Source organism: Falco cherrug, chromosome 12 (assembly GCF_023634085.1).
Source record: "Falco cherrug isolate bFalChe1 chromosome 12, bFalChe1.pri, whole genome shotgun sequence".
Classification (NCBI taxonomy): Eukaryota; Metazoa; Chordata; class Aves; order Falconiformes; family Falconidae; genus Falco; species Falco cherrug.
The window spans coordinates 25,121,331-25,135,707 of NC_073708.1; the positions used below are offsets into that span (position 1 = coordinate 25,121,331).

At 52.1% G+C, this 14,377-nt stretch overlaps 1 protein-coding gene across 3 annotated transcripts; it reads right to left on the reverse strand.

Annotated features, from left to right (window-relative positions):
- Window positions 1–537: 537 nt before the first annotated feature.
- LOC102060017 (vitamin D3 hydroxylase-associated protein-like) lies at window positions 538–14,342 on the reverse strand. 3 transcript variants are annotated; one of them, XM_027802657.2, is made up of 15 exons: window positions 10,701–14,335; window positions 9,242–9,355; window positions 8,785–8,928; window positions 7,694–7,827; window positions 7,105–7,311; window positions 6,572–6,612; window positions 6,220–6,344; window positions 5,458–5,583; window positions 4,532–4,629; window positions 4,335–4,434; window positions 3,441–3,484; window positions 2,870–2,909; window positions 2,287–2,395; window positions 1,789–1,934; window positions 538–1,141 (listed from the first exon to the last, which is right to left on the reverse strand). In XM_027802657.2, the coding sequence occupies exons 1-15, from the start codon at window positions 10,908–10,910 to the stop codon at window positions 1,016–1,018; spliced, it is 1,764 nt and encodes a 587-aa protein (XP_027658458.2). In that variant the 5' UTR covers window positions 10,911–14,335; the 3' UTR covers window positions 538–1,015. The 3 variants fall into 3 exon arrangements, 2 of the variants coding, with proteins under 2 accessions (XP_027658458.2, XP_055580809.1); XR_003559259.2 differs by having other exon boundaries at window positions 1,007–1,141; window positions 2,283–2,395; window positions 10,701–14,342; XM_055724834.1 differs by lacking the exon at window positions 538–1,141 and having other exon boundaries at window positions 1,745–1,934; window positions 2,283–2,395; window positions 10,701–14,342.
- Between the last annotated feature and the right edge of the window lie 35 nt (window positions 14,343–14,377).

The window sequence follows — 14,377 nt, forward strand, 5'->3', positions numbered from 1 at the left end:
GTTGGAGACTGAGGTGTTTAATTTAGGAAAGAGAGAGATATCTTATCAGATGCAGCAATTTTTCTGTCCGCCTCGGATGGGGTAAATAGCCCTGTGTGGCTGCTGCTCTCTCCCTCCTGTCTGACTGCTTTGATCCTACATGAGCTGGTTTGAGTTAACAAACACCATCTGGGGATCTCAGCCTTTCTGACCCAGACCTCACCATCTGCATAATTGAGTTGCATCTGTCTCCGCTTATCTCCTACCTTCAGAAAGAGCAGCCTGAGGTCCTGAAATAAGAGGTTCCAAAGAATGCCCCTGCTGTGAGGTTGCAATATGCTTGGGATGCTTGAGATCTGGTGGTGGAAAAAGCTTGGTGCTGTCGAAGGGCCAGTGACTGTTGCCTTCCCTCACAGACAGGAAAGCTGTGGTGGAGAGGGAAGGTGTGAACATGCTAGATGCCATTTAATATCCAGTGGGAGGGTGTTTGCATGATTTTGAGTAATAACTGCCTTCATATAATCATAACCATCAGTGAAAGATTACTGGAGCTTATGGTAAGAGTTGCTTAATAGCTACGTTTTTATTTTTGTGAGCGAAATACAGTGATGGGAAGGGTAGACAAGGCTGTATTCCTTACAGGGCAGCCCATAGTTACATTATATGAAGTTACTCAGGTGCCAGCAAGAAAATAATGTTGAGCTTTTGTAATCACCTTCTCTCAGCATCACCCTGCTTCTGCAAGAGGCAGCATAGATGATGTGGGTAACCCCCCATCCGTGCCCATCCTTCCAGGAAGGTGCAGGTTCATAGATTTATCATTATTTGAACCCAGCTTAAACCAGTCCTCTGCCCTGCATGGCATCTTATTTCCTTACAGGATCTGTGCTTATTGGCAAGGAGGGTGTCAGGAAATTGCTTTTCCTTCCTCCTTCCCCCCTTGCTGTAATCCCCGCACTGCCGATTGCAAAAGAGAAGTTGTCCATGGTGTCCCTTTTGCCTTGCCGCTGGCCCCGCAGGCGTGGGACCACAGAGACTATGCTGCTCGCTTCTCCTGGCTGAGGGTCTCCACCTCCTTCATGAACCTGAGGCACAGCTCCTCCTGCCACGGCAAGGCCACACACTGCACAGCCACCGGCAGCCCCACGGCTCCTGCCACAGCCTGCAGCGGGGGCACAGCGGTGAGGGGTTACTGGGGTGCCCCAGCAGCTTTTGGAAACTTGGTTTAGGCATGTGGCTTGTCCCGGGGGGTGGTGGTGGAGGCTGAGCCCTGCCATTCAAGCAGCGTAAGTGCACTAGGGCAGAGGGAAGGCTGTTGCTGTTCTCGTGATAGAAATGGTTGCCAAATCTTGGGCAGCATGTTTAAGACACCCACACACCCCAGCCAGCTTGGCTTTGAGCTGTCTTGCAGCCAGATCCCTTTTCCTTCAGCATCCTCATTCCTGATCCATGCTCTGCTGACCGCCTGGGCCTGGCGAAGGCATCAGAGCAGGAGGAAAGTGCAGTGCAGTGCTGTGGGCTGTGACTGTCACAAGGACCTACTGAAAGAAGCCTGGCTGCGTGGCTCCTTTCTGGTTTCAGGCTATAATCCAGCCTAGGGGTGTGCACCCAGTCCCCCCAAAGCTTAGTGACTCATGGTTTTGGGGGCTTGTGAGAAAAGGGGTTTGCAAGGGGTATATAAAGAAGAGGTGATTTTTTTCTGCACTGTGCTCATACTGGTAGAGACATTGAGGAACCCCTGATTTCAGTGACACTATTACTTGAACGTCCATCAGCAATTTCTGCTCCACCACTTTCCATGTTGCATACCTGTTTCAGTGTCCGGTCCCAGGGGTCATCACAGCATCCTTGGTAAAGCTTTAGCTCTTCCTCATCAGCTTCTGTCACTGTGCTGACGGGTACAACTCCAGCGGGGAAGTTCAAGACATTGTACAGCATCGTGGAGGAGATGGCAGCTGAGAGAAGCAGAAAAGAGAATGCAGGTAGTCACAGCCTCCTGTCTTCCTTCAGGGTTACAAATTACATGGTCACTGAAGCCCCTGAGAACCAGCTGCTGCTGGGAGGAGAAATTGCACAGGGTTGGTCATCTGCAGGTCCAAGTTCTACTGCAAGAAAACTGCCATCAGATCACTTCATCCATGTGTCTTGCCCCCATCTGCTCAGATGATAGGTTTACGGTAGTTATTTTTCCTTCCTAATGCCCTTAATGCTTAGGTGGGTGGTTAAGCTCCATGGTAGTGGACGTTTCTGTCCAGTTGCAACCACTGTGGTCCTCTGCCCTCCCGGGAAGGTCCCAGACTCACTTACTGAGGAGTTTCCCGGGGTATCCTGTGGTGAAGGCAGGCCCCAGGACAGGGCACAGCACAACGTCCAGCCGAAGTTCCCTCCAGCGGGCAATGAACTCGGTGCGGTATGCCTTGGGGAGGAGAGGGAGATGATGCGGAGGTCATGTCCACACCTGGAGCATCTTGGCTTCTCTAGGGTATGCGCCAGGCTCTGGCATGGCCGAGAAGGCAGCCGCAGGGAACTGGGCGTGAGGGAAGAGGCAGGGAGCGTGTAAGTGTCTGCCTCCACAGCACGTGGCCAGCTTGCGGCCAGGAATTGGGAAGGTCCCTCTTTAGCTGTCCCCACTCCCAGGACAGCCTTCGTTGTGCTGGGACTGTTGAATGTGGGCGTTTGGGCATGAGCACTGTGGGCAACCAATAAAGTCATGGCTGGGTTGACCCAAAAGCCTATCTACCCCATCCCTGTCTCTCTTGTGCCTTTCCCTCCACCTTGCCTCCTCCCCCCTGCACACCACCTGTCCTAACTGATGACCCTCCGACCTGGCGCTTGCCGTAAAGCCTCGACTTGTAGCATGATGCCAGAAAGAAGAGTCCTCCAAACACACCTCTATTTGATGGTGATGATTCCACATCTCCTTCACTGACCTGCAAGTGGAAATAGTAGCACCATTTTTAAGCTTTAAGAGGAGGAGGAGGAGGAGGAATTGCTTAAATAATCCTCCAGGCTGATAAGCCTCGGTCATTTTAGCGATTACTTATTGTACAATGCTTGTAACAATACTGATGTGTTGTTATACATCTTTCACAATTTGTCTGAAGTTTCCTTTGGCATTTGGCCAAACAATTAAGCAACAAACGTCTGGAAGCGATGGAGAGAGGTTTCTCTTGTGAACCTGGATGTGGTGGTCATTGCTGCTGCAGGCTTCCTGTACGACCTTACCCTTCCGAGCCCCCCAGTCCTTTCAGGATAACACTAGGGACAGCGCAACGCTGGGGAGATGTGTTCCTAAAGGCTGAAGCCATGCCCAGGATGGAGGGACAGCCTCTGCAGGGAGCAGGTCAGAACCTGTCATGAATCCAGGCTCCACCTCCCCCACCCCCACCACCCCCAAGGACACTTAGAGGAGAAGGTACCATGCATTTTCATGGACATCCCTGGGGACGATGCCAACTTACCTCATTCCACCCAAGGCGCTCAGATAGTCAGCCAGGCGGGGAAACTGGAAAGGCAAGAGGTTCCTGTTAGGGACATGACATGGGGGTGCAGTAACTCCAGCCATTCCAGGAAACACCTGGTCCTATGCTGCCTCTAGCCCTGGGGATGCTGCACTGAGGGCAAACGATGATGATTAAAAATGCTCCTCATGGTTCTGAATTTACTTTGTGTCCAATTTCTGATTGTTGATTCCCAATTTGTTACTTACAGCCCAATATTCCCTGTTCACAGAGGCATGCGCTGACTTGAACCAGGTTGCCTTTCATTATTTTTGATGAACCTGTTTTAGCTTGGTATCTCACAGAAACAAGACCTCTACAAGCATTTTGATTGCCTCTCACTCACTGCTACCTTTTTAATCCTGTCAGCTGAGAACAACCCAACCGGACAGAGAGGCAGAGGAAACAGAGGATGGAGGAGAGAAGCCCTACAAAAGGATGCTCAGCTGGTGAAAGGGCTACAGTGAGGGCCAGCCCGTATGAATCACCAGGACCCCCCCTGAAGGTGGGATCTCTGGGAGGCTTCCAGCACAGGGACAGAGCTGCAACCTCAGTCCCTCTACTGCAGTAATCCCAATGCACGAATCTGTACGAAACGGGGCACTGCTAGGTCTAGCATTTGAAGAACCACTCACACTAATCTTGTACAGCTTTTGGCTGGTTCTTCTCTCCTTTCCCTTTACACTGGGTAAATCCCAGCAGAGGTCTCAAACGACCTTCCAAAGTGATTGTATATGCTTTGGCCTGAAATCCCAGTGTTTCCAGTTAAAGGTGTCTCTTGGTACCGTCACACTTCCAAGCACCTCAAGACCTTGCTGACACCACTCTGCTTTGAGCCGGAGGCCAGGGACTCACCAGAGGTTTAAGAATCAGAGCCAGTAGCTTCTTCCCCACCCTCGGGATCTTGCAGCAGTTCACCTGTGATTTCAAGTTTGGATCTACAGTATCTCCTGTGCTGAGAGATGACAAGAGGAGGGGATCATGCCGGAGACGGTAGTGCTCGTTTTGCCTGTGTGTTGTGCTCATGGGCATGCCAGAGGGCTCCTACTTACAACATGTCCAACCAAGCACGGCCTCCATCAGCAAAAAAGGTCTTCAGAAACAGTTCAGTCATGACGTGGTGGATCCGAGGTGGAGAAAAGGGCACCAGCTGCACCAAAACGCAAGGCTATGTGAAAGCCTGGGGGTGTGAATGATTTCCAGGGTCTGTCTGTGGATATACTTAAAAGGCAGAGCAGCACCTGCCAGCGGAGGCCCTATTTCAATCCCATACCAGCCCAGGCATCTCCCTGTGGGATTATTCCTCCCTGACAGCTATTTGGCTCAGCTCCGAGATCTCTCCAGAGCTGTCTCCTCCTCCATGCTGCTCCAGGCAGCCACTGAGCCAGAAACTGCCCTAGTTTCCTGCCTGTCCCAGCAGAACTGAAATCTCAGACATGGACTCACTTTGCTGTGAAAAGCACTACTAGCATGTTTCCACAGGTAGGTCTAGATGGAGGGAAAGGTATTTTCCATCCCATGCCCCGTGGCCCTTTTCCCTCAGTGGTCCAGGATGGAGAGAGGTCTCCATGGGCATTGGGGAGGAAGGAGAAAAACACCTCTCAGAGCCCAGCTGGGGAAGGACAGACCCAGCAAATGCTGGGATAACCTTCCAGGGTCAAATGCAGCACTTTGTGGCTGCTGCTGTCCGGTGTGGACCACAGCCCCCAGGAGAGCGGAGATGGAGTTATTAACACTCCTGGCCCCTTGCAGGTACAAGTTTGCTAATTGCAAGTGCTGTTTGCCCACGAGAAGCAGTGCTGCTGCCCCGGGTGGGCATGTGTACGTGGCTGTAGTAACTTAATCTCATACCTCTGGTAGGTCATTTATCGCACAGCTGGGCTTGGGAGCTATGTCTGGTTTCTGAGGGGCAACTTCAGCGGCGAGGAGCCGAGCTGGGGATCCCCCGGGGAGAAGAGCGCGGGGTGGCTGTGCTCACCTGGTGCCCGGCTGCCTGCAGAGCCCCCCTGGTGTCCTGCACTGCCCGCCGCATGCAGGGGGGCAGCGGGAAGTAGCCGTCTGTGTCGTAGTAGCCGATGCGCAGGGGAGCACAGCTGGAGTACACCTGGAGAAAAGAGCCACCACTGAAGCATTGCCAGCCCTGCTCCGGCTAGGACTGCCCCCATGCTGAAGCCCGCTGCAGAAGGGGACAAAAGCCCCAGATGTTAGGGAGTAACTAATTTTCTGGTTTGCTCCTTATAGTTCCCATAGGTCACCCTTTCCAATTGTCCACCCCCACCTTTTTCTCCAGCGTCCCCTTCATCCCTCCCCTCAGGCAGAGCACAGCCACTCAAGACCAGTAGATTCAACCATTGCTACAAAGGATGGAGGTGGGGAAACCTGAAGTTCATCTGCTGCAGAGGGAAAGGGAATGTCCTCAGTCAGATTTGCTGCAAGGGTTTCTGATCCTGTCTCATCTTCCCCTAAAAACCTCCAGCTTTTTGGTCCTGGTGTTGCCTTCCTTCCCACCCTTTTCTGGGGTCTCTCAGTCTAATAAGCTATACGCCAACTGAGAAGGCAGAAAGGATACCTACTTATTAACCTATTTTTTTCTAATAATTATGAATTGTGCCCTCAAAAAGAGCTAACAAGTTACTGGAAACCAGTACTGTAAAGATAACTGGACCATTAAAGAATGCATATGTTGAGTGTGCAGCACCCTCAAAAGAACCAGGGCCTGCTGACTTAGGGGCTTACTTACCTCCTCGTTGAAGGGGATAGGGGGCACGGTGGGGTCCAGCCGGAACATCTCCTCGCAGAGCAGCGCCTTCATGCAGAGGGCCAGGCTGTCCACGTCCCTTGCCATCGGCCCCAGTGCACAACGAACTGGAGTGGGGACGAAAGCAAACATCCCCATTGAGCAAATGGATGTGCCAAACACTGGTCCACCCTCCCCCCTGCACAGCCACTTGGCTGCAAGGGATGATCAGGCAACGGAGGATGTTTCAGATGGATTCCAGACAGATCTTGGTTGTCTCAGGCTTTCCTCAGGCACAGAGGAGGGCATAGGGCTTTTCACAGCATATAGAGAAAAGCAATTAAAATTCAGGTACCTGCCACGATCCCACCGACTGGGACACCTGCTCCGGACAGGCTATGTGAAAAGAAAAAGCAGCGTATTGTCATTTCAGTAATGGTGGGATATTCCCAATATGTTTGAATAGCATAGCGGGGTCTTCAGTTCAGGACCCAAACCAGAAGGAAATTATTAAAAGCATTTGACTTGGGTCACGGGAAACAAAAAATGTTGGTCAAAATGAAAAAAAAAAACCAACCAAACAAAAACCCCACCACAAACCCCCAACCAATCTTAGTTTTAGTTTAACCAAAAATGTTCCCTTTTGGCACCATTTAACCACTTTGCTCCCCTTTTCCTTTTAACTCCAGGCCAGATTTACGACGCAAACAGCCATTTCCCCACGCAATGTAGCAACGCTGCCTGTTGGGAGAGGATTTGAGCAAAGCAAGCCAGCTTCAAGAAACTCTCCTCTCGTTTTCCCCCAGGTACTCAGTGAGCACCTTGCCCCCTCCGCTCAGTTTGACAATTAGCAGGGTCCTTGCAGGGCGGGGAGACCCCGGCACCTACCTGAGCCTTTCGGCGGTGGGTTTGAGCCCGCACAGCCCGCAGAAGCTGGAGGGCAGGCGGATGCTGCCACCCATGTCCGAGCCGATGCCCAGGATGGAGCCTCCCCCTGCGATCAGAGCTCCCTCCCCTCCCGAGGAGCCCCCGGGGCTCTTCTGGTGGTTGAAGGGGTTCAAGGTCTGGCCAAAGGTGGGATTGCTGCAGTCGTAGCTGGGGAGAAGAAAACCAGCAAGTGGGCTGTCAGGAACAGCCTAATGCGTTGAGTTTGTTGGCTCTCCCCTGCAGTGAGCTTATGTGGCATCACCAACCCCATCCTTCCACCCTGCAAATCCCTCAGGACATTCCCATGAGACGCTGCTCTCCCTCCCGTGTGCAACTGCACTTAATTTCTCTTATGTCATGGTAGGTTTGTTCCTCTTAATCTTATCTGAAGGCTATTTTCAGTTGAACTGAGATTATTGGCAGCTGATGGAAGAGGAACTCGTCCACACAACATCTCAGGAGGCAGGAAGGAGCCTGTCCCAGGACCTACAGGTTAGGGTTTAGCTTCAGGAGCACAACCAGAGGAAAGATTTCCAATGATGTATGTTACTTGAAGAGGGACTGGGGCACGTTGGTCATTGCAAATGGGATGGCCCCCTGTCTCTTCAAAACCTTGACTAGGACGCTGTCCTCCTGCACTGGAGTGCCCAGGCATTGCACAAGCCCACAGGTCGACAGGTGCCCCTGCAGAGAGGAGAAGTGACAACAATATGGTCAGCGCAGCTCCCCTGAGGTTTTGGAAGGAAGACCTGGCGTCCCTCTCTTGGGCAGGGAGAGGGCAGGTACTAACCTGCTCCCTGGCAAGCCCTTGCGTGAAGGACCAAGGACTCCCTCTCCTTCCATCCTTGGTAGAGGGCTGCCAAACATTTACTGGGTTAAGGCTTCTCCTGAAGCTGTCCTTGCCCTTTTCCATGCTATTTCTCTCTCCTGACCCGGGTCCAGTGCCATAGATGCACTAGCTCAGGAACAAACCCATTGTCCTGCTGTCCAAATAATGCCACCAGTGGATGTTCAGGGAGGGAATATACACCCCAGACAAACACAGTGTGATCCTTTCTCAGTGAACCTGGGTGTCTGGGGCTTGCTTTGGGCTTACAGCCCTCTTAACTGTGTTGGTCAGTCAGCAAGGAGGAGGAGGAGACTGCCTGACAAGTTCAGCTCAGGAGTGTGTGGTCAGTCCTCATCAGGGCTTGTCTGTGAGGGGTTCTCTGGTGTGGCTCATGCACAGGCTCTTTGCTAAAGGGACTCAGCAGCCAACGAGGTTTTGAGGTTATCAGTTCCTCCCACTAGTGACTTTCTAGAAGCTGAGGCCTATTCTTACCCCTGATGCTGCAAACCTCTGAGAAGAGGTCTGAGTTATGGCCCAAACAGCCATGTAGCCCAGTTTGCGCTGCCCCATGTATCAGAGAAGAAATTGTGTGGGTGTGTAACTGTTCACCCCTTGGGTTTTTTTCTGATGGAAGCTTCTAATTGTCAGGATTGCAGCTGCAATGAGATGTGAGGCCACAGCCTCAGACCCAGCCAGGCTCCCCATGGCTTAAGCAGAGGTGGATTGGGCCCCTTCCCTGTTCTCTGTGTCCCACCACTTCGCCACCCCGCCCAGCTTACGATGGGACACTTCACGGGCACAAAGGGAAGCACCTTGTGGCTGATGTGATCCTTGATGCTGATGGGGATGCCATAGAGCAGCCCTTTCTCCCTCTGCCGTTGTATTTCTTGGAGCTGCTCCTCACACTCTGGGATGAAATGTCGCACGCAGTTTGTCTGCTGAGTCACTTCCAGGGCCTTTGACGGACACATGGAGAAATAGGTGTTAGCGAAGAACAGCATTGTTACACAGCACACAGCTGCACTCAGCAGCTACCTGGATCTTCAAAACACGGGCTAGTGGCTTGGCATGAATGGTAACCCCCTTCCCAGAGCGTTAAGCCATCTCAAAGGACTGTCTACTGATGGCTCTGACCCAGGAGGCAGAGAGGTCCTTGCTTTTTCTCTCCTGGTATCCGCTATATTGAAGACTTGTCATAATCTTGCTCCAACAAGTCATCTCAGCCACCAGCCCAGACACCATGGCAAGGAGAACGTGACAGGCACTCACCTTCTCTAAGTAGGCGTAGAGGACGGTCTTGGGGGACAGAGACCCTTCCCGCAGTCTCCCAGTGAGTTCCAGCAGGGGCAGGGAGAGGATGGCATCCGTCTGGACACTGGGAACCTGCAAGGGGAAGATGAAGGGGGTGCCAGGACAGAAGCTCCAGCTGCCCTTTGGCTCAGAGGGGATAAGTCTCTTCGGTTCTGCCAACACTATCAAAAGAGCTTGCTGGAAAGGCGGACCCTGCATGTGAGGTGTTCAGACCTTGAGCTGCTGAGTGTTTCATCCTGAGTTTGGATGTCATGGACGTGATGCAAACAGAGGAACCCAGCTGTCTCTGAAGGTGCAGATGAGCTTCAGGCACCCACTGCAGCCAGAGGGCAAGGCAGTGCCTCACATCAGAGCCTTCCTCCTGGCACCGTGGGACTTAACCTCTTGGTCAGTAGGTATCTCAGCTGAGCAAATACCAGCCTGGGCAGAAGGTACCAAAGGTGTTGCACACAAGTTGCAGGCTGGTCCTTCACCCTTCAGGAGGGGTACAGGCAGTGTAGGTCAGCCTGGGCTGAGGACAAACAGCTCAAGCCCAGCAAACTGCAGAGAAGTCAGCAGGGACTCACAGGTGGTGGGTAAGGTCTACTCAGGTGAAGAGAACTGGCAGTTCTCAGCACCACCAGCTTTTTTTTTTTAAGATTTTATATATATATTTAAGAAAAAAAGGTTGTAAAGATACGTATCCTTTTAGCTAGTATGCTTTATCTCCAGGTGTGGTCTAACCGGTACCTACTTAGAAGGAAATGGAGCAGGAAAGAAAGGTGGTTAGAAATCAGTGCTGAGGTAGGAATTCAGAGCCACATCCATGCTGGTTGTAAGCCTGCCTCATTTGTCCCTGTGTCACGTCCTGGTTGCTCCAGGGGACACTGAATGCCCTGTGTTTCATTAGTGTTAAATTAGGCCAGCCATCTTCTGGGCAGCCTGCTGGGCCAGGAGGTCCCACTTGCTGGGAACCCTAGTGAAAGCCCTTTTGGAGGCTCCAGGAACCATCCAGAGGCCAGGTTTCAGAGACAAAGATATAGGAGTGTGGACAGATGTGTAAACTTAGAGTCAAGAAGAAGAAAAAGCTTTCTTGCTTCTACCCATAGAGGCAAGAGACATTTCTAGATCCCAAAATAACTGTATTTTGGATCAATACAGGTCCAGTGTTTCATCACCTGTGTTGTCCAAAACCTCTTCCTAGTGAGTAATTCACATCTCCCTGGCTCTAAACTCCTACCACATCTCATCCAGCTTGAGGAGAACAGTGAAGTCCCTTCCTCCCAAGGCAGCCTTTCCTCTTGTTGAGGCTGCTGGCACATCTCCCCATGACTCCTCCTTATAAAAGCTATGGAGGCATGAGCTGGAAGAAGGAGCTGAAGAACGACATCAGCAGGCACCTTGGTGGGACTCAGACCCCCCCAGAGAGATGGGTTACCTGCTCCCTGAACTGCTGGACAGCCTTTGCCATTTTCTTCACGCCCTCATCCCGGGTTCTCCGAGCCTCTTCCATTTTCTTCTGGATCTGCCTTTTGCCCAGCCATTTCCAGACCACCGCGGCTGCCGCCGAGCCGCAGAGCAGGGTGAGGGCAGCAGAAGGATCCACCTCCCTCTCTGGCAGGAGCTGTCTCAGCTGTTGCTGGATCATGACGTGGCCTTCTGATCTCTGGGGATGGAGTGAGAAAGAAAAGCAAGGCAGGAGCAGGAGACCTTCCCTGCCTTCCCAGACCTGTCCCCCCTCCCAGCATCACTGCCTCGGGTCAGCAAATAGTTTGTAAGTCCAAAGCTGACCCCTGCAAAGCTGCCTTCAGTGGAGCGTGCAGTGGAGAATGATTGACTGGGAAATGAAAAAGGTGAAGTTTGTCCATTGAACCTTGGGGCATCGGGTTTGTAGGGGCTTTTTGGACTGTGGGAAGTTCTCTGCTGGGGAGGAAGGGCTGTGGGACCAGTTGAACAAAATAAGCAAGGAAATAGCTGTTCTTCTATTTCCTGTGGAGCCTGAGAGGACAATGGGAGAAGAGGAAAAAACAGCTTGAAATCATAAGACTTCCCTGCACAGGGATGGGGAACGATCCGACAAGAGGATGCATAGCTGTGGGGTACCCCACTCACTCATCAAATCCCGTAGCCTGTGCTGCTCCCATGGTGGCCAGAGGCTGTTTCAGGAGACCTGTGGGGCAGGGCTCAGCACCGCCATCACGTCTGCATGCACCGTGTCCTACCCCATGACAAAGCACGCTGCTATTGCCTTAGGAGTGGAAAATCCCAAGGGCTGCAGGCCAGAAGCAAACTGTTTCCAACAGATGTTGAGGCAGCTGGTGTCTGAGGTCTTTCCAGCACAGCTGCCACTCACTACAAGCACACAAGAACCATGCGCTGAGCCGGAGCCAACAACCCAGCTAACATCAGCCCCAAAACAAATGCCACGGTCTGTCTGTCATCTTTGTGAGTTGGGGATGGTGGGTCCTCCTATGGGTCCCATCTTGAAAAAGGTTTCTAGGCAGCTAGATGGGGCATTGCAAAACTTTGCAAGGTTGCACCTGATGGCCAGAGGCCCAGAACGTGATCCTGCTTCAACAGAGTGAGGAACCGGATGTGGAAAGGAAGGTGAAGAGTCTTTTCCCACCAGGGCCAGGTAGTCCTCTAATGCTTGATTTTTCATCCGTTGTCATGTCTGTTCTTAGCAGGTGTAAGAGTTCGGTAAGTGTCCGGAGCTGACAGCACGGTACCAAATGAAGCTGACCTTTTACCGCGTTCCCTTCCAGTGGCACCCTTGCTCAGAGGATGGCTCCTCAGCCAAGGAACTGCTGGTTTTACAAAAGCGGGGACTTGGGGACATGCCTGCAGCCCGTCCTGCTCCTAGCCCATGGTGCTGGCTGCAGCAGATGCCTCTGGCAGGGGCACCTGAACAGGTCAGCACACGGCAATACCAGCCCTCTCCCAGCCTCCGGGAATCCACGCAGGGGCTTCCTGAGGTACAGGTGGGCTCTTTGCCTATGTGGCAGCAGTTGTGGGAAGATTTTTCCCCATGCTGGGAAGTGTCAGGGGATTGGCTTCCCACATCCACTTGTGCACTGGGACCTGTGCTCTGATCCTGCCCTTCAGATGCTCAGCAAATATTTAACAGAGCCAGAGCCAGCTGTGGCCGGACTGACTTGGTGTTTCAAAGGGCAGATTTACCAGCAGGTGCAGCTGCGTTTCCAGGTGGCTGGATGCTGCTGAGGATGCCCCTTTCCCTATTAATGTGTGAGCATCTCCACCTCCTTTGGGAACCGGAGGTACAGCTCCTGCTGCCACAAAGCCATGCACAGCATGGCCACAGGCAGCCCCACAGCTCCTGCCACAGCCTGCAGCAAGGATGCGGCCAGTGGGGAGTGACTGGAGGGAGCGAAGGTTAACTCCATCCTCAGGACTGGGATGGTTTCAAAATCCAAGCTGGTTTTGCACCCTCACACAGTAGACCTGCTCAGGCACTCCAAGAGCCATACGGAATTAAGGTGTCCCTGCCACGGAGGGGAGCAGCTGCACTGGGGCAGATGGGCTGGGTCACAGCGGGTGGCTTTGTGTGGACCCACAACTAGCCAAAGGGGAGCAAGGGGTGCTTGGGAGAAAAGTCTGCTGAGAAAGAGACCACTGTCCGCATGGGGAAACTGAGGCAGGGAAGCCAAGGTATGTCCCAAGTCCATGCCGGAGGAGACGGACCTGCCTGACTCATAGCTCAGCGTTCGCTCCTCCACATCGCACTGCCGTGCACTAAACAACCAAGGCCAAGAGCAACATCTTTGCAATTTTTTTTGCACCTGAATCAACCCAAGTCCAAGGTCAAACTCACCAGTGGGGTTAAAGCCAAGACCCTTTCCGCAGGAAGAGTCAGCCTGTAGCAGCTGGCTTGGGAGTTCACTGTACCATCCACAACAGCACCCTCACTTTGGACCATCACAGAAGAAAGGCAGTTGGACCAACTCAGACAGGCCACTCCTGTCCCCAGCAAAAGCTCCGCTGTCTTTCCTTGCAAAAAGAAAACTGCACTGACTCACCGCCATCACACTCCATCCAACACCTTCGGCTCTCAAGCAGGCTGGGTTTTGACAGAAATTTTCTATAACTAAACTATCATCCCTCTAAATTGGTAATAATTATTTTTAAGTCAGCTTTGACTCCATTTCCATTAAAATAGAAAAGACCAAATCCTGACAGTTGCATCTGTTCATTTTTTTGGAACCAAACGCTCTGATGTGCTTTTTCAAAACAGTTTACAAAATGAGGTATGTTAACTACACTGCTCTGAATGAATTTTAAAGACATTTCACGAAACGTTGAAATCACAGGGGGCTGGTCCCCTCTGGAGAGCTTGTTTTGCCTGGCTCAGAGGGCTGAATAAGTATTTTCTGGGAACTTTCCAGTTTCTGATTCATTTCAGCCTGGAATATCTATTGGAAGCATCAGACTTTCCTCAATTCCAGTCCAACTCCACCAACACTTACAGAACTTAACAGCCGATAAGAAATTTGCCACTACTTCATCTGCACCTTTCCAACAACCAAGAGCATCAGTGGACAGGTGAAGGTCTGTTTCTATCAATCCTTTTCCACATTGCTCAGCCAGGACCCTGTTGGTTCTCACTGAATAAATATAGCAGGATGGGGAGGGAAACGTCCCGTACCAACCCTCACACCTCTGACGGCAGGGACCGCTTGCTCTCCTGACCATCCCTACATCTTTCCTACTTTTGTGGGTATGGCACTGTTTTCCTTGGGCCTTTTCCATAGCCAGGTGGGTTGTATGGATCCTACTTACAGCTTCTCCAAGTTGTTTTACCAAGCAAGACAGAGACACTATCAGTAAAGGTGTTGCAGAGAGCTGTTGGCTCTTCACCAGAAGTCCAGGAGCATTCCAACTTCTTCCATCACGCCTGGTGTCTTGCCCAGGTCTGTCCCCACTGAGAGAAAACAGAGACTTGTGTCCTGATGGTGAAGGACTGGGATGCTCCCAGCTGCTCCATGGCTGGGCACAAAGCTTTTCACTGGTCTCAGTATGGGCAAACAGGGCAGAGGGAAGCCAGGTGATTTGAGTGCGAAGTAGGAGAACTGTAATGGAGGGGGGGGGGGAAGAAAA